The 22,015-nt window shown below is 39.7% G+C and overlaps 1 protein-coding gene across 3 annotated transcripts in view; it reads right to left on the reverse strand.

The window, feature by feature from the left end:
* Nucleotides 1–22,015, reverse strand: part of dcc (DCC netrin 1 receptor) — a 235,949-nt gene that overhangs the window by 111,898 nt on the left and 102,036 nt on the right. For all 3 annotated transcript variants that reach the window (XM_035391858.1, XM_035391859.1, XM_035391857.1), the window contains exons 3-5: nt 15,489–15,809; nt 10,811–10,961; nt 8,835–8,971 (exon numbers count right to left, since the gene is read on the reverse strand). In XM_035391858.1, the coding sequence (XP_035247749.1) occupies nt 8,835–8,971; nt 10,811–10,961; nt 15,489–15,809 (609 nt within the window). The remainder of the gene's footprint in view (nt 1–8,834; nt 8,972–10,810; nt 10,962–15,488; nt 15,810–22,015) is intronic.

Here is a 22,015-nt window from a genome sequence, read left to right on the forward strand (position 1 = left end):
CAGTCCATTGTCTGAAAGCTTACCTGGTAGATAAAAATTGGACTGACATTCACATTCCATTGCTAGCCTCAACCAATCCAGAGTAAATCTCTCTGCATAAAAAGCTTGCAACATGTTTGAACATCTCTCTCTCTCTCTCTATCTCTCTCTTAGCAAGACCCCCAAACTTATTGCTTTCCTGCTTGTCCATCATGGTAGTTTCTGATGACAGACATTATCCTTGAAGCCTTACAATAGTCACAGCCAGTTCTGTAGAATCACTGTTTGAAGAACTCCTTTCCAATGTAGCCAATGTCCAATGTAGCCAATGTACTTAGAAAAGAAAATACAGGTAATCTTTATTTCTACATGTGATGTTTTTCCGTTTGAAGCCTTTTCTCAGGCTGGGAACTTTTCTTACGGATTGAAAAAACATGACCCATTTTGTAGAACCCCATGTCTACTGAAAATAAGCAGTATTGAGTTGGACAGAAAGGGTTGCACAAGCACAGAAACTTTTAAAGTTTAAAAGAAAAATTGGGACTCAATGTAGTTCACTTGCTAGCTGAAGCGTACATTTGAGCCATTAGCTTGGTCACTAATTGTAACAAATATCTGAGTAAAGATGTGTCCTATTGTCCTATTCGGTTCTGTCATGCAATGCTGGTCAATCCTCCTTTAAGCTCTCCCCTGCAATGACAGCATCTGCATCTGAGGGATGAACCACTCCACTTCTATCAGTGTAGGTGTTATTTTGAAATAAGAGTCACAAGTGAACCAACATGTCCCTGTGAATCAGTTAGAGTGTTTGTTTGCTTGTTTTTTGTGTTTGAGGTGGGGTGGGGAGGGGAGAGACATATTGCATGACCTGACTGGTCACATGGGAGATGTAGCAGTCACATATGTGCAATATGCAGCACATTAAAAATACTCTACTCCTTGCTCAGATGCAGTCTATTCCTAGCCTCGACTGTCTTTCCTGGTCTTCCTTGTTTATTCACTTCCCTTTGAACTAAAGTAGAAAGTTGCTGCTAAGGCTTTTTTTCTTCTTTGTTGTCTCAAACCAGTTTAATAGCAGAGTTTATTATTTATTTATTGTTTATTAACCTTTATTTATGCAGGAAGTTACTTCTCTCTGAACATTATGCACTTCTTTCTGTTCCACCAGTCAGTTTATCCCACTCTCCCTCTTGGCCACTGAGCTAATGATTCAGCAAAAATGGCACCAGTGAAAGAGAAATTTCACAATTTACAATCTGATGATGAATTGCTGGACTACAAAATAATCACAGGATAGCAGATATTATCATGACCACTTGTATTGCGTGCCACACACATGCTTACAAAAATTCTTATTAGACTTTGAATGTCCATTTGTCCAGGAGATTCTCTGATTTCCTAAACTATGAGGTGATGAGGTCAAATAATTACCCTCAACACACGAGGAAACTGTGTTGAGCTCATTTTTAAATCCAAGATATCCTCATTCCTTCAAGTTTTTCATTCTGTGATGTAATGGACACTCATGTTGTTTCCATACACTCTACTTACACATTTATCAAACAATTTCTTTAGGGAGCCAGATCATTATTAAACTGCCTAAATTCCTTTTTGGCACCTCTGAACCGTTTTCACTTATTTGCATATCCAGGTTAGACATGTAAGATCCATCTTGCTTAATTGGTATGTTGGCTTTCAAAGCACAGTGGGGTAATTCAGTACTCCTAGATCAGACCCTCCAACAGACATCTATGTTTTTGGCACAAATCCACACACAAAAAAAAATCAATCATCTTGTTTTTCCTGTTTGGGCACAGAATGTACTCAAGAGTAAGTACCCACACTGCATTTAAGAGAGCCAATGCAGAAGTCGGCCAGAATTCATTGGGTGCATCTGGTGAGATTCAATCTTATTTCTCTTAGCTTTTTTTTCTAATCCAGAGTTACTCAAATTGATTGAAAAGTTATTGGCGTCAAACTTACGTGAAAGTGTCTGCAAAAGTGCCATGTCTTCCCAGAAATAGTATACTGTTAGGCTTTAATGTGCATGTCACATACTGACCACTATAGTATGGTTAACGGGTGATAGCCACATATTAATTGATGATGCCCTGTATAATCATTTGGCAGTCTTCCCCTTTATTGTATTGACATTTAATGGCATCACAGTGCCAAACCATAGATCTGGTCTTTGAGAGCTGAGTAAAAAGTATTTTTATCTGCTCACTAATTTACTGGCAGTATATACTGTAGTATCTCCACTTATAGTTCTGTGTCCACAAGTCCACATTATCTATGTCACTTTTAGTGTCATAAAAGCGTATGACTTGCCCTTATACTTTTGTGTTACTTCTGTGATACACAGTACTCTCCGAAATGGATTTATAAGAGTACAAGGAAGAGGAAATTGCATGTGTTAAAACAGCAATCCTGGCCTTTTTCCACAAAATTAAGCAAGCTATGTGAGCAACCCCCAGTGTAAAAAATACAAAACTGCATAGTCATGAAAAAGCACAGTGGTCCTAAACATCCATGGAATGTATCACAGAACACAATCAAACACGTTTAGAAGCTAAATAATTTTTGCGGAATTTCTATGCACAGAATATATGTACACAATTCAAACAAAGTTAATGGATACGTTTGGATATTCCTAATATTAGGTGTTGATTTTCTTCCCTGGTATTTTAATAATTGGGAACATTAGGCTTCATTACTACTCAAGAAAAATCATTGGCTTGTTGAAAAATGGATCTCAGCTGGAGAGAAATATTGCGGAGAAAATCCTCTAAAATTAAACGCAACACTTAGTCTAATGGCAAAGAGAAGCAAATAAAGCAACACGCTCAGTGATTATGCAATGCTCAGAAAGTATTTGTGCTCTTGTCTTTTTGCACTAAAAGCCCAGGATCTTCCCTTTCCTTCGCCTCAACCAGTGACACGGGAGATTAATTTCTGCTCAAAATAGGCATTTCTAATTCATATCATCATTATGGTGCTGATCCTGTCATCTGAAGAAAATTTGTGCATAATTTCTTACATTTACAAGTAACAGCTAAGGATGAATGTTGATTGAATGCAAGCTAATGTGTCAAATAATTGTGCAGGAATCTGAAGGAAGACTGAGGATCATAAACTGGAAATGGAGCCAAAACTGTTCATCACTGGCAATTAAAGAGAAGTGAAGGTTGAAACAAGACCAGGTTAAAACCTAGTATATGGCTGAACCTAACACACGTGATCCGGCCGACCAGTGGTGTAACTTCACAACTTGGCCGACCAATGGTGTAACTTCATCACTCAGTCGGTCAGTCAGTCACTCAGACATTCGCGTTTGTAGGGCTGGCCCCGCTGTTGTGGTCCAGCCAAAAAATATACAAGGATCCTGGTGAATGGGTAACACAATAATGCGTTTGACTGACTGTGCATGTGCGTGTAACACACACGCCTGCCTCTTCAGAAACCGTCTGTTAATGTGTATGCAATAAAGCCTGTGGTTTTCAATAAATAAATAAACAAATAAATACACAGCGTATGTCCGTATGTGACTGTGTGGGTAATATGCCAACAATGTCAATATTTTTCTCCAAAAAAACATGAGACAACAAGAGCAATCTGAAAGGTAATCTGAGAAAAAATTAGAAGCAGGTAAATAAAAACCAGTGTTTTGGCCCATTTCTCAGTGTCCAACAAGAGTCGTCCACTTATTGGCGCTATTCACAGAACGATTCCCTGTGAGAGCCGAGAGGGAAACTTTAATTTTGTTTCTTCGGATTGGAAATTAAAAATTGATCAGAGCTATTTCAGCTTGGAAGGCAGTCAAGTAAGATTCACATTTATAATTCCACTTTGGGCTTAAACTTTGGAAAGTTTGGAAAACTGAAAGAGCACCTAACTGTGCTCAGCATTAAATTCGAGATGCCTTAGTTCTTACATGAGTTTCTTAATGACTATTAAAATATGTTATTGTCATGAAAACACACAACTTCAACATTCAAGTGTGGCCATTTTGGGATAATTGCAGTATACAATTAGTTGGAGGCTAGCATGGGTTTAACACAAGACATTTGTATGTTTCCTGGATGCAGTGCAAGATTAAAGATAGAGGTACTATAAACTGAAAACGGACTTGCATTATTTTATTTAAACAGCAACAAAAAAGTGTCATAAAAGTGTTTGAAATAACTGATCTAAAATAATTTAGCATATGTTGCCAATCCCATGGTAAAATGAAAATCTGTTAGATTTTTAACTAAATAAATAAACATAAAAGAAAATAAAAATCAATGTAAGGTGGTATATTCCAACTGGCATGATAAGAACCTAAACAAAACTCAACCCAACACAACAGAAAGATTCCCAGTTTTGGGAGAGCAGTCCAAATTGCTTAAATGAGCTATTTGCATGGCGTAGCAAGCGTAACACATCCACACAAACTAACTGGAAGGGGGAAAAAAAAACATTTACACGAAGCAGATTGCTACATTATACATGCAATTACTAACAAGACAACAGTTGTCATGTCCTCATCGCAAACCAAGTAAGGGGAAAACTGCTCACACAGACATTTGTGAACACATACACAAGGACCCATGTGAAGTGGCAGCACCAGATGAAGGTCTATGTCCCAAAAACTCTCACAGCACGCTCCCCTATTACAAATGGCCTCTTAAACGGTTTCTATAATGTCCACAACACCAGACTCAAACAGTTCGACGCAGCCATCTTTTGTTCATAGTTTTGACTGTGTTTGCAAACACTGTTCAGCAAATGACTTTTGATGGTTATTTGAAGGCTCCTTAGTGTGTCTGTAGAGATACTACTGCCATCAATCGAATATGCCTCCAGCATCTGCTTTCTGCAGTGGAACTTGGGACTTGTTACACTTGTGAGAGTAACAAATCCCTAGTGAATTTCAATCTGCTGTCACACATTCACCACGTCAGAATACATTCAAAGTTCCCTCAGCCAGACTACTGAATTGCCAGTCTCCATTGCCCATGCTCAATGCTAAACAGCACTCAGTCCTTCAGCAAAACAGCACAACCCAGTAAGAATCCTCTCAAATGTGCCTATTATACAAATATAGCACTTCCTTCCAACCCTCATCCTTCCTGATTCGAATGGGGAATGACTATGAGTCAGTGCTGTCAGAAAACAGTGTAACTGACGTTTTATAATGTGCTGTATATAATGGCTTTCAAAGATTTGAAAAAGATGGCAGCTGAAACAAAGCTCTGAAACCATCTGCGCTTTTTGTGAATCATCACTGCCAGCGCTGAAAACAAAACATCAGTCTATAGCAAGGCTGCCACAAACATAATGCAGGCTTAGGGTGGATCGATAGCCGTCACTTCACAACGGTGCCATTTTTTTCCTGCACTCATCTTCCGTCAGTTTTGTGTGCCTCACTCTGTTAACAGACAGCAGAAGTTCGGCAGGAGGTAGCCAAAAGTTTGGGAGGTGCTGAATCAAAAGTGTGGATATAAAGGAACTGGAAAGCCAGTGTAAATGTATGTTTTTGTATGAATATGCAAAAAAATGGTTTTACAGAGACACGGTGGTCCAAAAACTTGTCCACCAATAGTACTATTTTAAAATCGTCAGTCACATGTGTATCATATAATCTAGATTCTAGAATATGATCCACGGATAATAGGAAATTGACAGATTGTGCACAATCTGTCGTTAAAAACTGGACAATGTAAAAGTTTTGCCAGTAATAAGCAAAAAAGCATTGACTGCTGAAATTTTCACCATTTCTGCGTGATGTTTTCTTACATCAATAAAATATCAAGCTTTTTTAGAACTGTCTATCTAAGCATCTATCCTATGGTTAGTAATTGGATTAATTGAAATAAAAGGGCTTAAGCTGTTCTACCTTCCAACACACAATCAAGTACAAACTGTGACTAATAAGATTGAGAACAATAACCACAACCATTTATAAAACATTTTAAAACAAACAACTGAGTCTGATCCCTACTCTGTGAACTCTGGTCATCTGAGGAGAACACAAACATGGTTCTCATTTTTGGGACCAGAATAGATTTGTCATTAACTTAAGTAATGAAGGAAACACAGGGAGTAAATTTAAGATTGCATTTTTTTTTTTCAAACAAGCAAGTGACCAATGCTCCACAAAATGTATTGAGTCTCAGAGAGGACAATGTAGAACCCAGTGATTAACACTGCACAGGAGACTCCTAATTATTTGGACTTTCATGGGACAAACTGATTAAATACACCATGCTTTTAAATACAACACGGAACATTGCATTTAGAAGTCAAATCCAATACTCTCTGGCACTCTATATTAATCATGAACACTTGCATTCACTAGGCTTAGTTCAAACGCTAGAGAATATGCAGGGGAACTTGCACTTCTGATTCGGTGGATTCGATTTCTGTTCCAGTTCAGAACCAAAGAATGAACAGCCCTCCTAATAAATTCTCAGTTTCCTATGGATACAGTAATTGGATTAATTGAAATAAAAGGCTTTGGCTGAATCCCTCCCTACCCCCCACAGTGCGTAACTAATAAGATTGAGAACAATTAACCGGATCAGCATTGCGTGTGCACAAGGATTAAAGCTGGGACTATATCAGCCTTCAAAACATCAATGAGTCTTTGTATATGCCAGACACATCAATATTCTATTTTATTTATGCCACTGCATACATTGTTATAACACTGCTGTTTGTGTATACTCTCAATGACAGCTGGACGTGCATACACTGTACTTGAGATTGTTTGCCACTCACAGTAATGTATTTATTTAGTGTGATTACAATAAATATTTTGAAATAAATACAAATGAACTTGAGCACATCCATTGTGTTTTCTTTTGTGTAAACTCTCTGACATCCATTAAAAATGATACGTTTATTCAACCCATTCAACTAACGTGAATTCGTCAAAGGATTTGCTAGCTTTGTTGCCCAGTGGGAGGAGCCACATAATGGTCTAAAATAACTCTAAAACAATACCTTACTAATACTATCTAATTTGCTACTTACCTTTACAGTAGGAACATTATTTTAATTACTGGATTATATCTCAAGTAGTTGGTAAGAAGCTGTAAAAAGTGCTGACCCATCATTTATATGACACCATCAGTGGTGCACCTTCCTCTACTGCTCAGTAACCTCTGCCAGTACAACTTTTGTCAAACGTGAGGTGTGTGGCTCTGAATATCAGCATGCATAAAAAACCTAGTTTAAATTCAGTTTGGAAACAATGGCTCAGACAGGTCACCAACTGAATTTCAAGCTGCTCATTGAAGACTGAGCTGGTAAGGAAAGAAATTATCTTTGGTACGTTTGCGGTCTCAGAGCATCTCACCACTGCTTCAGCTGAGAATCAAACATGCTGTGGGAAAATTGCGTAAAAAAGTATGAGGCATCGGTGTTTTCATTTTTTCCAGGGGACAACAGAGAAAAATGGTTTCTTCGCTTGAGTGGACTGTAGATGGCTCTCAGGAGAACTTCTGCAGCCATGAGCCTGTACCCTTCAACACACTATGAAACTTGCAAAAACAGAAGCGATAGACATTCTGATTGAAACCACAACAAATTCAATATTAGAAACTCTCCCAGGAGCAGCCCACAAAGAGCTCCAGACTACACGAAAGCAGGTGTTTTCTGAAGAGCAACAATACAATTCTGGGAAACTCTTAATGGGACATCTTATACTTGAAGTGTTGCTAAAAATACAGCAGTTACTTTTCGGTTATTGTGAAACAGCTAATTGAATTATGTTTTTCCTTTAAAAATGCTGTACTGAAAACAACAATCGTACTTATATTAGTGAAAATTTTTATGTTCAATTTAATCACAGGGGACTACTGCATGGTAACAAAAAAAGGCATTGTTAAAACAAGTATCTCTGGGGACAAATGCTGTTTTTCTGTTTTCCTACGCACACACGCACACACACACACACACAGTCCCTCAGTTGTCAGCCCCCTGCTAAAACTTACATTACTGGAAGCAGTCCTTTTGAGCCAAAACTGACCTACCAGTTGAATTATACTTTCGGGAACAAAAATGTGGGTCAGAAAGGGACACACTCAGTTGAATGATAAAGTGAGCCTGTTGAAACTTCATGCCATGCTCTTCCCTGCAATGCACTAGTTGGAATGCAAGGCTGGAATGTTGTTAGCATACAGTAATGGGCTGTATCTGATTTTCCTAACTCTTATCAACCAGAAAGGTTCAAATAGGCTGAGCTGTATTTTTGGAGATGCAATAATCATTCATCATGCCTTTTTGGCTTCACAGCTACTTTCATCCAAACCAACATCTGTCCATCCATCCACCCATTTTCTACACTATTGCAGGGTAGCTGGACCCTATCCCAGCAGACATTGGTTGAAAGGCAGGAAGACATCCTGGACAGGTCACAAATCCATTTCAGGGCATCCACTTATGCATTCATATCCCAAGGACAATTCAGACTCTCCAATTAGCCTATCCTGCATGTCCTTGGATGGTGGGAGGAAAGCAGAGCACCCGGAGGAAACCCACACAGACCCAGGGAGAACAGAAAGGCCCTCGGCCAGGATTCAGACTCGATACCTTCCTGCTGCGAGGTGACCGCCCATATATTCCTAACATTTTAGCACAACTTACATGTCTATTTTATTTTATATACAGTACTTCCTTCAATGCACCCAAATGACAGTTAAAATTTGCTCAAGGACACAACAGCATTGGTCTAGCCAAGATCAGCACCTGTAACCTTGTGGCCAAAGTCCAGTCCCCCAACCACTATACAACACAGCTTTCTACAGCCTTCAGCAGGGCTAAGACAGAAAAAAAACATTGCAAACACAGACAGTCCCTGTACTCACCCAGGACAGAGAGCTCACAGGAGGCACTGATGTTCTCGTTCTTGTTGTGTGCCACACAGGTGTAGGTACCTGAGTCGTCATCGGTCACACTTTTGATCAAGAGGTTGCTCCCACCAAGCAAGGTGTACTTCTTTGACCTGTGGAGGTAATGATTGAAGGACAAAACAAATAAGTGGGATTACAAACAGGTACCACAGTCCTGCAGAATTTCAAACCTAATATTTGAGGACTGGATGGTATTAGGAATCCACCAGCAAGGTACCATGAATAAAACAACCAGCCTTTCTCGGCACTTGGAAACACAGCATAGCTTACTTTTTTCAAGACATGAGTTTCAGTCAGCCAAGGGGCAGAGCTGCTAGTCAGAATGTGGGTTTCTGTCAGATCTCCTCCACGTGTGCTTGTGAGACGTTCAGAAACAATGCCATTAATTGTCAGTCATTTGGCGCCACACTAGCAGACTGACGAGTCCTTGATCTCGCACGCGGAGGGAACGCACACATTCACCACACAGGGTCTGAACTGTCTGAAGCTGCTCAAGTTTTCCTTGAGTTTTATTGCCTCTCAGCTGAAACTACAATAAGATGTTTGCTTGGGTGCTTAAGCTGTCTCCCAAGTTCCATAACACATAAAGCTCAGAGAAAAGCTGAGTTAGTAGAACTGTCTCACAGTGGTTTCATGTGGACCTCAACCAGATTGTTTACAGTATGTTGAAGCTGGGAGAGAGGGATTCCCACTTTTCTGTACTCCAGTCTTCCAACAAGGTGGGTTTTTATACTGCACTAACCCTTTTCCTCAATGTAAAGGTTTGAATTTAGAAAAAAAGAGACATTATTTTGGTAGAGCTGTCTTTTTAACACATTATTTCTCTGTATATCAAATCCATGGCACACAAGGTGATATGTCATGAGAAAATCTTTACCACATAGTCTCCCTTTCTCATACATGGATACCTTTCAGTTAGTCTCAGAAGAAGACAAATCTCAGGAGATCTCAAGATACTCAACTTAGCATGTGAGAACAGCACTTACTGTAGCAGCAATGGGCACACCAGGGACTTGCCAGCTTAGATATTTGTCAGACACTTAGAGGGCGGCTTGTAGAAGTGTGATGTACTTGACACATGTCTCTTGCTATTCAACCATTTGCCATTTCCTTGTGTCTCAGCTGATGTTTGTGTTAACCGCTGGATAGAACGTGTTCACCTTATTCTGAGCTGATGTGATTATTACGAAGAAATTCAATATGTCCTGAAAAATCGGAAGGATTATGACTATAGGCCAATGTTTTGTAAATATTTCTTCCAGTCTACTTGTGAGGTATTTAAGCAGCTAGCTAGCTAGCAATAAAAACAGATTAGCCTACTAAATAAAATGAATTTACCATGTCACAATGCAGTCACTGGGGCAGATTGATGACATGGCTGAAAGACAGCAAGATTATAAACTGAACTGTTTATAAATGAACAGAGAAAGTGTATGTGTGTGTCTGTTTGTGTGTGTGTGTGTGTGTGTGCACGTGAGTGCGTGAGTGCGTGCGTGGGTGTTGGTGTGTGTGTGTGTGTGTGTGTATATATGTCTGCGCACTTATGTGCCAAGTGTGACACAAAGCTCATAGGGGGCAGATTGGAGATATTGACTTCAATCACAGTCTCTATGTATTGATTGGCAGTTTTACTATCTATTTTTTTCAATTATAGATTGCTCCATAGTCCTAACATTTCTCAATGTTGGAACAAGACTTTTAACAAACATTCAATGAAAAATGCTGTGCAGGAAGTAAAAATAATAAACTACTGCAGCATCCGTTTGAAATAATTTGTCAATTTTAATCAAGAACAAAGCATATCAGGGTTTTTCTGAATCTTCAACAACAAATGTGAAAGAAACCTATGACATTACACAGATGGAACATAAATATGCTGTGTAGCATGGTCAAGGACCTATTGTATGTGTTTTACCCACCCATTTACTGACCTTGTTTCGATGACTTCACTGCCCCGCATCCAGAAAAAGGAGGGGGTTGGGAAACCGGAGGCAGAGCACTCTAAAACAGCATCTTTCCCTTCAACGGCGGTCACTGCTATCGGCCTCTGCAGGAACACCAAGCCCCGCGTCACACCAGGCTCTGCAAAGCAAAGGGTGCAAACATAACTGCCGAGTTAATACATGCGTTCTCCTGAATGATCTGCGCAGCAGCAAAGCCGCTCCCCTCCCTCAATGACGCTATGACCAAACATGTGCCCCTCTCTGGGGCTCCCCCAATACGGTCGACACCAGGACTTGATCCCAGGCAATGGACCCTCCACAGCACTGGGAATGAGTGCTTTAGCTAGATGTGCAACCAGACACCACAACACTCAATTTTCTATGAGGCAGGTGTCATCTACACCCACTGCATTTCATAAAATAATATATTTAATACCTGTGCATTTAACAGAGTTCCCTGTCGGTGGACCTTGTGCAAAGTTAAAGCCTAAATAGAGCAGCCCAGCAAAAGGAAACTATAAACATCAGCTATCTGGCTGAAGAAAAAGTACTAAGTATGCATGGCTTACCATGCCAACTATTGCCATTTTTCAAAATTCTCTGACATTATTTCAATGAATCATCTGTGGGAAAGCTCTCCTTCCTAGCTAACAATGCTTATCTCCGTGAAACAGAGAGAGACTCCAATCAAATCGCAACCACTTTCAAGACTGATTGGCTCTCAATGATTTCACCTTTCAACAGAGCCAATTACTCTTTCTTCTTGGCCTTTATTCACAGGGGCAGGAACTGCACAACATATTTAGATTTTTTTCATTCAGTGGATTTTGTGGGCAGAGATCCAGCCAACTTTGAAATATGAAATATGAACACTTAGGTTAAATGGTGGTGTGTGTGCAAAAGTAGGTAGGTAGTAAAGTAGGTGCATGTACATGGAGATGTTACTGAGCACTCCAAAATTTAAGCTAAGTGTTCACCATACTGAAAACAGAATCCTGTCCAAACGCTCCTCAAAAAATAAAGCATAACCAAACTGTAAAACACTCTCATTTATTCTGGCTGAAATAGAAAAGAGACAAAGTGCTTTGCGCATTCAAAATGAGTCAAAACCACATTTGTATATAAATGCTTTATTGTGCTACTATTTTTTTGTCATTTAACATCACTTACAAAAATTTAACTGCACTCGCAATATTTTATCACGGTACAGAATTATAGTTATCATATTGCCTCGGCCCCTTTCAAATCCGAAAATATTTTTCCTCCTCACAACAAGAGAGCGACACCGGCAGACGAAAAGGAGAGTGGGAAGACGGTGTTTGGTGCTACACAGTGTCGCCGAGGGCAACGCATTACCAGCAGCGCTTACACCGGGGTTCAATTTCATCTCTGCCACCAGCTGCTCAGGCCCAACCAACTTGCACCACATAATTCAGCCCCAATCACCACTGGGAATCAGCATGAGCACTGTTCACCCAAAGACCTGCAATTCACTCCAAGCCTGATTGCCCTTCACAAGAGCACACAGTACACAGGGCCCAGTGGCTAACAAGAGATTTATGTGACAGCCAGCCACTAACACTCCGAGATCCCTAGAACACATGCCCTTGAGATACAGCCTTCCCCTCAATTACACTTGGCTAGTTTGCTATATCAGACATGTTAGAGGGCACATGCTATACTGCTGATAGGGTGGTTAAAAATAATAATAATTGGAATTGAGTAAAACTTTTTTTGCATGGTGCAATAGACAGATGAAAGGTAAAAGAGCCTAGGTACAGGATGTGATATGGTGAGTGACCTGGAAGTTGAATGAAGGACTTTTTAGAGTTGAAAATAGAGCAAGGGAACAAATATTTTGGAAATGTATATCAATGAGATGGAATATGGCTCATTACATTGGTGTGTAATGGGAACTGAGCCAGGCATACAAATTTGACTTCAGTCACTGTATCATACCAAAACCAGAATTTAAAATTAATTTCATTATAGGAAGTTAGCCTAAACCGAGCCCTATCCTACACGTTAAATATGCGCTTTCATGTTGAATGATTCATCATGTAGCCAGGGCTGTGAAAATTCAAGCTCAAAAGTGGTAATTTAAAAAATATCAAAACAAAGACATTTCTGGTATTTAAATATAATGTATAAGTAATTTGCACAGTGAAAAGCGATCTTTATGAGAACAGGTTTGAAATTCAAGAGATGTTATCAGCAGGTAGGCATTCAACCAGCCAGACTGCACCTGTCAGCTCATCAAATGAGAAATCAATGGGCCATGCTCTGCTGCCCTTTATATTCAAAACTTTTAATTGCACAATGCCCTATATTCACTTTGACATGTTTGATCTGCAACAAACAATGTAACACCCAATCTGCAAAATCTCTTCCATACATTTTAATGCCCCTTACTGATCCATTTATGTTGTAAAAGGGTTACTTCACCACTTTCTTGAGGAATAATAATCATTTTATTCTACTCAATTAGTGCATATATCAGTGTTTCTTAAACTATGGGTCTTGACTGTAATAATGTTAATTATACACAGGTCGTTTTTGGTCTCTGGCTTCCTGACCACGAGACTGACCCTCTGTCGTGTCACGTTCATTATTAACTTTTTGGTCAACCAAGGCATAATGATGTGCCTGTCCCCTTCCTCTTGTGACCCTGCAATAAACTCTCTGCTTGATCAATTAGGCATCAGCTTGGGGCAAGGAACAGTCCCTTTTAGGACAAATGGGGAGCCTGATTTAACAGGCTTAAACATTAAAGCGGAAATCAATGGTTTATCTATCCATGCTTTATTTCGTGCACATCCCAGTTTGTCTTGACTGGAACCTGTCGCGACCCTGACTTCAATGAAGAAGCCTTCCAGGAGGTCCATACACACCTGCAGTGGCCTTGGGCCAGCTGACCAGCTGACGCATCATCTAACGGAATTAAGCACTGGCCTCTCCTTTTATTTCCATTAAGGACTGAAACGCATTCTACAATCAAACCATAGGATAGCACAAAACATAGAATACCTTCTTAAGTAATTTTACTGCTGTTTGTTATGCTTGTTTTGCTATGCATATGTTGGTCCGAAATAGCAAATTCCCTGACCTTGTTGTGTTACATTGTTGAAACTTCATTTTATGAGACTAATTAAACAAACTAACCACATAATGTAAATTAGCGTGTCACTAACCCATAACACAAATTAACCTTTGTTAAATGGTAGTACTGTCAACCTCTATGTTTAGCCGTTGCAGAATTATCATTTCCTCTGATTAATATTATTCCTCATTTTATGCAAATTATTGTTTTCAGTTAGCTTATTCACATATTCATTATGATAGCCAATAAATATAAATCCTTTATTTCCAAACCATTGTCATGTCTATGTTATTTCACTCAACAGTTGGGTTTTACAGATGTACAGAATTCTGACTAGTTGTTGAAGTTCTTCTGAAAAAACCTGATCAAACTTAGGCTATGCTTGTATGTGTGTGTGAGGAGTCCCTGAAAGGTACAACACTAAAGTTATTTTAATAACTAAAGTGAAATAAATTAAAGTTTAATAACTAGTGGCATACATGACGACACACCTGCTGCCAAAAAAAGAGTCTCTATTGAGGTAAGTAAGGCCACATTTGTTCTCAAATCATCCTTTGTCTCTAACCTTGAGAAAATGGTTTGGTCAGACAGTAAAATTCACATCAATCAAGAGCAGCTGGTGGTCTTTTACACTAGAAGAACCTGGGCCAAAACATACTGAGTGGTTCTGAAAATTGTTTCCTGTGTCTCTCATTCAGAATTCCTCCACAACATGAATGACAGTATGAATGAGTGATACAAGTTGAGTGAGATGTATGCTTTATTTTTCCTTTCAGTTGCTTCACTTAAGTCTATCGTATCAAAGGTTGCACATTAGATAATGGTATGATTCTCCCATTACTTGCAGACCTTGGTCTTATGGTTGTAAACGGCACTAGTTTGTGGAAGCTGCAACACCACAGACAAACCCCTCCAAAACCATACACACCCCTTATAAGGCTGGAAAAACATCAACAATACAGGTAATGAGCTATACAAAAGAATATAATGAAAGCATAAAAATGGTCATATAAAAGGTAAATTATATACAATTGGGTCAAAGAAAAATATTTTGTCTAATAGTAATATGTTTTCCCCAAAAGAATGCGTCACTATAACTCACACCCCTGTTTTCAGCACTTTGCGCTGGCAAAGGATAAGGGTTGGGAGCATTTGTATTAGTATACAGGTGTCTTCCTCTGACTATCTGCAAGCTTGACTTGTGAACTACGGTGTGATAAGAAGCAATGCTTGGCATCGTGCTTTTCTGCACTCTCCTGAATCAATAGTGGAGGCAACAATATATACACACACACAGACACACACACACACACACACACTTACATACACTAATCAAATTCACATACAACAAAAAAAATATTAATTTTAAAAAGGGAAAAGAATATTAATAATAAAAACAATTGCTAATTTTTTTTTTCTTCTTCAAAGTCATTGTTTGGAAATACTTTTTAAAAAATGACACTTGCATTTATTTGTTGCAGATAAAGACAGCAGGGGAATACAGGCCTGTGTGCTGTAAAAGGCCTCTCTGTTGCTGTGGGGCCTGTGGGCGAGGTGGCGGCCTACCTGGCAGTACGCGGAGCTCCGCGTCGTTGCCGGTGCGGGCGCTGCCGGGGTTCTCGGCGAGGCAGCGGTAAGTGGCGGAGTCGGGCGGCTGCACCCGGCTGACCTGCAGCGAGCCCGACGGCAGCACCACCAGGCGGCTCTCGGGCGCGGTGGCGGAGGCGGAGGCGGAGGCGGAGGCGGCGGCGGCGGCGGGCAGGTCTTCGCGGTTCTTCTGCCAGTGCACCACGGGCATGGGCTCCCCCGTCACCTCGCACCGCAACAGTGCCGTGTCCCCCAGGTGGGTCGACACAGACTCTGTGGGCACCACCACGCGCAGGGGCCCTGGAGAAGGAAGGGAGGGAGGGAGGAGAAAAAAGAGTGAGAAAGTGAGTTTTTACAAGCAAAAAAATAGCATGAGAAAGTTAGAGAGCGAGGGATAGAGCACACTCTGGGCCAGTGAGGTTCTAGCTTCTGCAGCCATGATCCCTGGATCCTGCACCGTTCCTCTAACCCAGGGGCGTCAAACTGAATCCTGAGGGAGCCGCAGTGTCTGCGGGTTTTTGTGGTTTCCTTTCAATCAGCTGCCAATTGAGAATGAGGCCTTGTGTGGATTCCTTAGCCAATCAATGACTGAAATGAAACACTTGTGCCGAGAACACCCCAAAAACCAGCAGACACTGCGACCCTCCAGGAATAGAGTTTGACACCTATGCACTAAACCTTTTATGTTGTCATTTCCCTGCACGTGGAAATAAGTTGACAGATGTTCTGCGGTCTCTGTTGAAGCCCATCAGCCATATATTCGCTCAAATAGCAAATCCTTTGTTTTATAGTTGCCTCCTCTGGTGAAGGCCAAAATGAGCACTAAAGTTTTACATGACACACTCATGGTTGCAAATTTACAAGTCTGTTCTGAATAGAACAATTCACAGGCAGTAAAATTGCATCCAATATGAAGGCAATGACAAGAGAGAACCAATAACCAGTCCCCCAAAAAGAAGCAGGTAGAGAACATTGTCATTAGAGCAACTTAGTAAGTTGTGCGTATGGATATAAGTGTGTGTTCATGGATGTCTGTTATTTTAAGCTAAGCCAGAGAAACATGAAAAAACCAGGGTATTGAATAAAAGCATCACTTTAAGGATTTAAAAGACATGGGATAGGATTTAATCAATAGTACTAAACATCTTAAAGGGTAAATGCAATTTGATCAAACCAAAGCCAACCTTTATAGATTAATCTAGAATACTACGCTCATAAAGTGTGCTTTACTTGCTGCACTGAGATATAGCATCAGAGTTAAGTGCTTCTCTCCAGTGAAAATGAGCTTCTCTCAAAGACTGACACCATGAATAGCATCTGGTTCATCATTTAGTCATATAAATACTGGCATTTTCCTGCTAAATGTATGAGGGTCATGCATTTCTAGCATGCTAAATAAAGACATACCATAGGAAAATATTCTATTGCTACTATAAGATGACTTTCAATTCCAGTTTTTGTTTAAAATAAAATATTGTTATCTATCATTGTTGAAGAACACTGAATTTTGCACTGTTTTACAAATTCAGATTTAAATGGTACAACTCATGCAGTTTATGCCAGGCAACGGCCAGCAAAATATTTTGTAATGACATAAGTGTGGAGGTGTTGGTTGATTTAGAGATGTAGAATAAGCTATGAAACACACACACACACACACACACACACACACACACACACACACACACACACACAAAATAGCTAATAGCTAATCTACACACAGGGGTTGTGCTTGAGTTAAAGAATTTGGAAACTATTACTTTTAGGAAACTAATGTCAAATTATACATCAGGACTATAGTGATTGTCTGTCCAAGGTAATAATATTTTATGTCTGTGTTGCTTTTACGCCGGACACAAATGAATCAAGCAACCCCTATGAGGTGATGCTGTCTGTTTGCTACGATGAGGCACTAGGCCCGGCATTCACCAGTAGTACTTAAAACAGAAGAAATGAGCAGTATGCAGATCCATGTTTCAATCAATGCACTCTTCCACAGGCATTGATTTTAAGGTGATGCAATGCTAGCCATTTTAACCGGGCACAAGCCAGTGTGCAGGCATGACTGATATAATGTCAATGAATCATTAAATAGATCAGAATATAGATTTCCACCAAATACTTGAACTATCAATACAGTTCACAGGGTGTAATACTGAAGCCCATAATGTTTTTAGACAACTACATTAGTTTTCATAAAAAAGTTGCAAAAATCATGTACGTATATTCCTCAGTTCATTACATCGTTTCCTTTTTTAAAATGTATAATTTGTATGTCATACTATATTAATTAAAGGTTAATTTGGCCTCATCTCCAGCCTGAAGAACACTATTTGCAAGCCACACCTGGCCCTGGTTTCTTGATTTGCATATGTCCTTTCAGTGGCTAACTGTGGGACAGGGTTTTTTTTTTTTCTGTGCGAAGCTTCACAGATCCAATCTTTAGGAAGTGCATTCATCATCAATGACAGCAAAATAAAATTGGCTGGTAGAGTCAATTCTTCAATGAACAAAACTGCTGTTTCATGCACCACTCTTGTGGCTGTGTGAAATACAAGAGACTAGTGGTAATTGGACACACTAGAAGTGCTATTGCTGAACAGACAACAGTACCATCACCTGTTCCTGAGCCAAAGAAATAACAGATGTATAAACTAATCCTTTTAGTAGTATTCTGTTCACAACCCTGCCATTCTGCCATCCTGCAATTCAACAGGACGCGCAAAGTGTACAGAAATCCTTGCAATCAATGAAAACACTTCAACGAGGTATTACTGGTTCACTATGGAGCCCTGTGGTTTTTATATTAAATGGGGTCCCTTTATGGCAATTACACAGTACGGTGCTTTACAGGACTAGTCATAATGTATTTTTAGATATGCGTTTACAGGAGGTTCTCCATTTTATATGAGCATAAGGTATTTACCAGTTTTTCGAATCATTGACCTTGCGCATCACCACCAACTAATGTACTTAGTTCTTTGTTTAGTTTGTTTTTTTACTTAAGCCTCACATACCGCAATAGACATTTCCAACAGTCAACACAAAGAATCTGAACAGTCATTACTTGCTTTATGAAAAAGGTAAGTACAACAAGCAGAATCTTTGAATGTAGATGTGTTGAGAAAAATAAGATAGTATGCAGTTTAGATCTCAAACTGCACAGAAAGTGCTGTTTGGAGGTTCAGGATACATGAGGCTGAGAAGGACACTCTGTCCATCCCAGTTACCGTCACCGTCCTCGCAGACAGCCTGGGAATCCTGTGGTCAAATTTATTTTCATCAGGCCGCCATTTTGTTCTTTTGCCTTGCTCTGCACAAAGGGGGCTGAGTGGAGCCTTCAAAGGCAACTCTAATGAGATATTCATTGACGGAGTAGGCAAATGTAAACACATATCAGGGGGAGGTGGGGGTTCAGGAAGTCTGTTTGGAATCAGCATCTCGGACCAAATCTGAGCTTTACGCCTAAGGCTTTTAAAACTGCCCTAGCTCAGCCTCCACTGAACACTTCTGTGAATAATCTAAACAATTCCATTTATTGTATTAAGTCAGTGGTTCTCAGCCCTCTTCTTGGAGATCTACCTCCCTGTAGGTTTTCACTCCAACCTGAACAAAGCACACCTCAATCAACAGCTGCAGATCTCATTAGTGAAATTAGATGTGCCAAATTAGGGTTGAAATGAAAACCAACAGGTTGGTAGATCTCACGGAAGAGGGTTAGGGACCCGTGTTTTAAGTTATAACCATTGTTATATGAGTGTGTGCATTTGTATGTACAGATAGAGGTATGTGATATCCTCATACACAGTTGTGTAAGTGTTATTTTGTAACACTTACACAACTGTGTTGCATCGGTGGACACTAAGAATAACAACAATTATTGTGTTCATATTTATAAACTGGCATAATTTGGCATAATATGGAATAGATTGATTCCATTTTTAATCTGCCAATATGTACAAATTAAAATTCAGTAATAAATTCAAAAAACTCATTTACTTTTAAAAATCTACTTTCTCACTGTTGAACTAAATGTTCTAAAATGACTTAATAACAACTAAAATTATTATAGGGCATCCAATTAATAAAAAAATTAAATAACTGTTAAAACCATTCTAATGTTATAAGCCATGAGTACAGTATTATCCACTAGAGCGAGCTAATTAGTTTGAGTAGCAAATTAAACCTGAGGAGTCCTAATGTGGGAGCGAAATAGAATGCCATTAATACTAGTTCTTAACTGCTGGCATTTAAAAAATAAACAACCACAACAGACTGAAATAAGGTAGGCTAAATGCTCGATGCTAAACTAGTATAATGCTTATATAAGTGTTATGTTTCAAATAAATGATAATGAATGGCATAATAAAAAGGGGCAAGCTCTATTTTTTTTCTTCATCCTTAGAAAGCCAAATCCTCCAGCAGAACCACAGAAGGGATAGGGTCAAAGGTCACAGAAAGGTCCTGACAGCTAGGGCTCAGCTCCCTGCAGGCATTACCCGAATGAAAGTGGATTACAGATGAAGGCTTAGCATTAAAATAGGTTACAGTACAAGCATATGAGAGTCCCCGAAGACTTTTCATTGAGACACTTGTCCATCGGTGTAAACTAAGGGGATTGGGAGACATTAAATCCGTTGAGACTGAGCCAAGGAAACATCTCACTCGTTAATCCACTAGACAACTTTGGACGTGTGAGAAAACTTTTAATGTCTATCGTCTCTTTTTGTGGCTGGAGAAAAAAGAGCCAACCAGCTTTACGGTCACTGGCCTGGATTTGTAACATACAAGTGACTTATGACATGCCATAGCAATTTTTTTAGGGAACATGTAGACTTTTCCACACAAAATAAAAAACTAAATTGCATTCACAGCCTCACTGAAAGTCAATGGCAGTTTTCTGTACTCTTCGATTTCATTGCCAGCTATAATTTCATAGTTGCCGACCAAAACAATGCCCTTATCACATGCATCCATCTTTCTCCATAAAGAAAGGTCATTTGGTCAATCAGTAAATATCAAAATCGAAAAAAAATCAGCTAGTTACGTAATTAGCTACCAGTGCAGACTCTAGAGGGGTGCCATTTAAATTATTATATAAATATATACATATTACACACAGAGCTTGGACCTGAGTCAAAGATGCAAGAGCAGCATCATGCTGCAGTTCACAAACTGAGCGAGAGCTGGCAGAGATGGCCAGCGGTCCAATGAGACCCGGGTGTGGGGAAACCCAAGCCTCAGTCAGCAGCGCTCCTCGCCCTCCGCTCTGCTTAATGACGCTCAGGGCCTGAAATCGATATGGCTCGCTGGGCGAAACATCCAGTGATCAGAGGACCCGAGCACACGGTGACACTCGCCTCATTGGTCCACACGTATCATCAAAGCATAATAAAAACCAAATGGGGGTCTGGCTGAGAGAAACAAGTGTACATCTAAAGTGGCTCGAACGCTGATTGTAAGAAATCGCTGGCAGAATTGTAATTCCTCGCCTTGGAGATTGTTCAGCCCCTTGGAGTTCCTGACTGCATGAGCCGAAAAAATGAACCGAGACAGATTTGCATTGCTTCGTTCTTTTTTAGCTCCGCACATATGCAACCCATTTGACCTCCACCTGATTTATGCATTGATTACGCTGCAAGAATGCGAAACATTCAGTGTTTTCACTTTCATTGAGATGGAGAACAGATGTTGTTGTTTACATAAAGACCCACGAATGCAGCCAGGACATCTGCTGGGGGGGGGCTTCTTGCTCTGATTAATCTCCACAATCCTGTTTCTAATCTATCACAGAGAATCTCCAATCACACGCATTTCACAGGAGGCTGCTCCACCATCCTGCCCTCGCCCATGGAGTGATGGGAACCAGCAAATTAAAACACAAGCTCTCAGAAAGCTAAATCTATAAATAGAAATGTATTCATATTCCAAAATGGAATTTGAAACCCCCAGATCTTCCTCGAAGGAAATCCTGCTAAAACTTTTGCATTCAGTCTAACTGCCATGCTCTTTCTCTTTAACTAAATATGAATTACTTTTTCATATTAGCATTACCTTGCCATCACAAGATAAATGTCAGTTGATGTGAAATGTGAAAAAGAAATGTTTGACAAATCATGGAAAAAATGTTCTTATAAAATGCAAAATGCATTCAAATTTGCATGGCGCTCCTTGAATTTATAATTTATAGTACAATTATCTACTAAAATATACTGAATTTCATTGGCATGTACTGTATGTAGCAGTATACCAGTTAAATTCTGGACACCTGCCTAATTAAATTATCTATCATATAGCCTACATGTTAAAGTGTACATTCATCATCTGGTTATATTCATATCCATAAAACACAGGTTGGCACATGTATCTGGCAAAAGAGTTAGATATATGCATTTAATTTCAGATTAAGAAAACAAGTTTCTATACTTACTTCTTGGTACACAACCTTTATATGAATACTGACTATACTTCTTATAGCATTGAAAGTCATATAGCCTACCTAAGAT

The sequence above is a fragment of the Anguilla anguilla genome, chromosome 14, assembly GCF_013347855.1.
Source record: "Anguilla anguilla isolate fAngAng1 chromosome 14, fAngAng1.pri, whole genome shotgun sequence".
Lineage (NCBI taxonomy): Eukaryota > Metazoa > Chordata > Actinopteri > Anguilliformes > Anguillidae > Anguilla > Anguilla anguilla.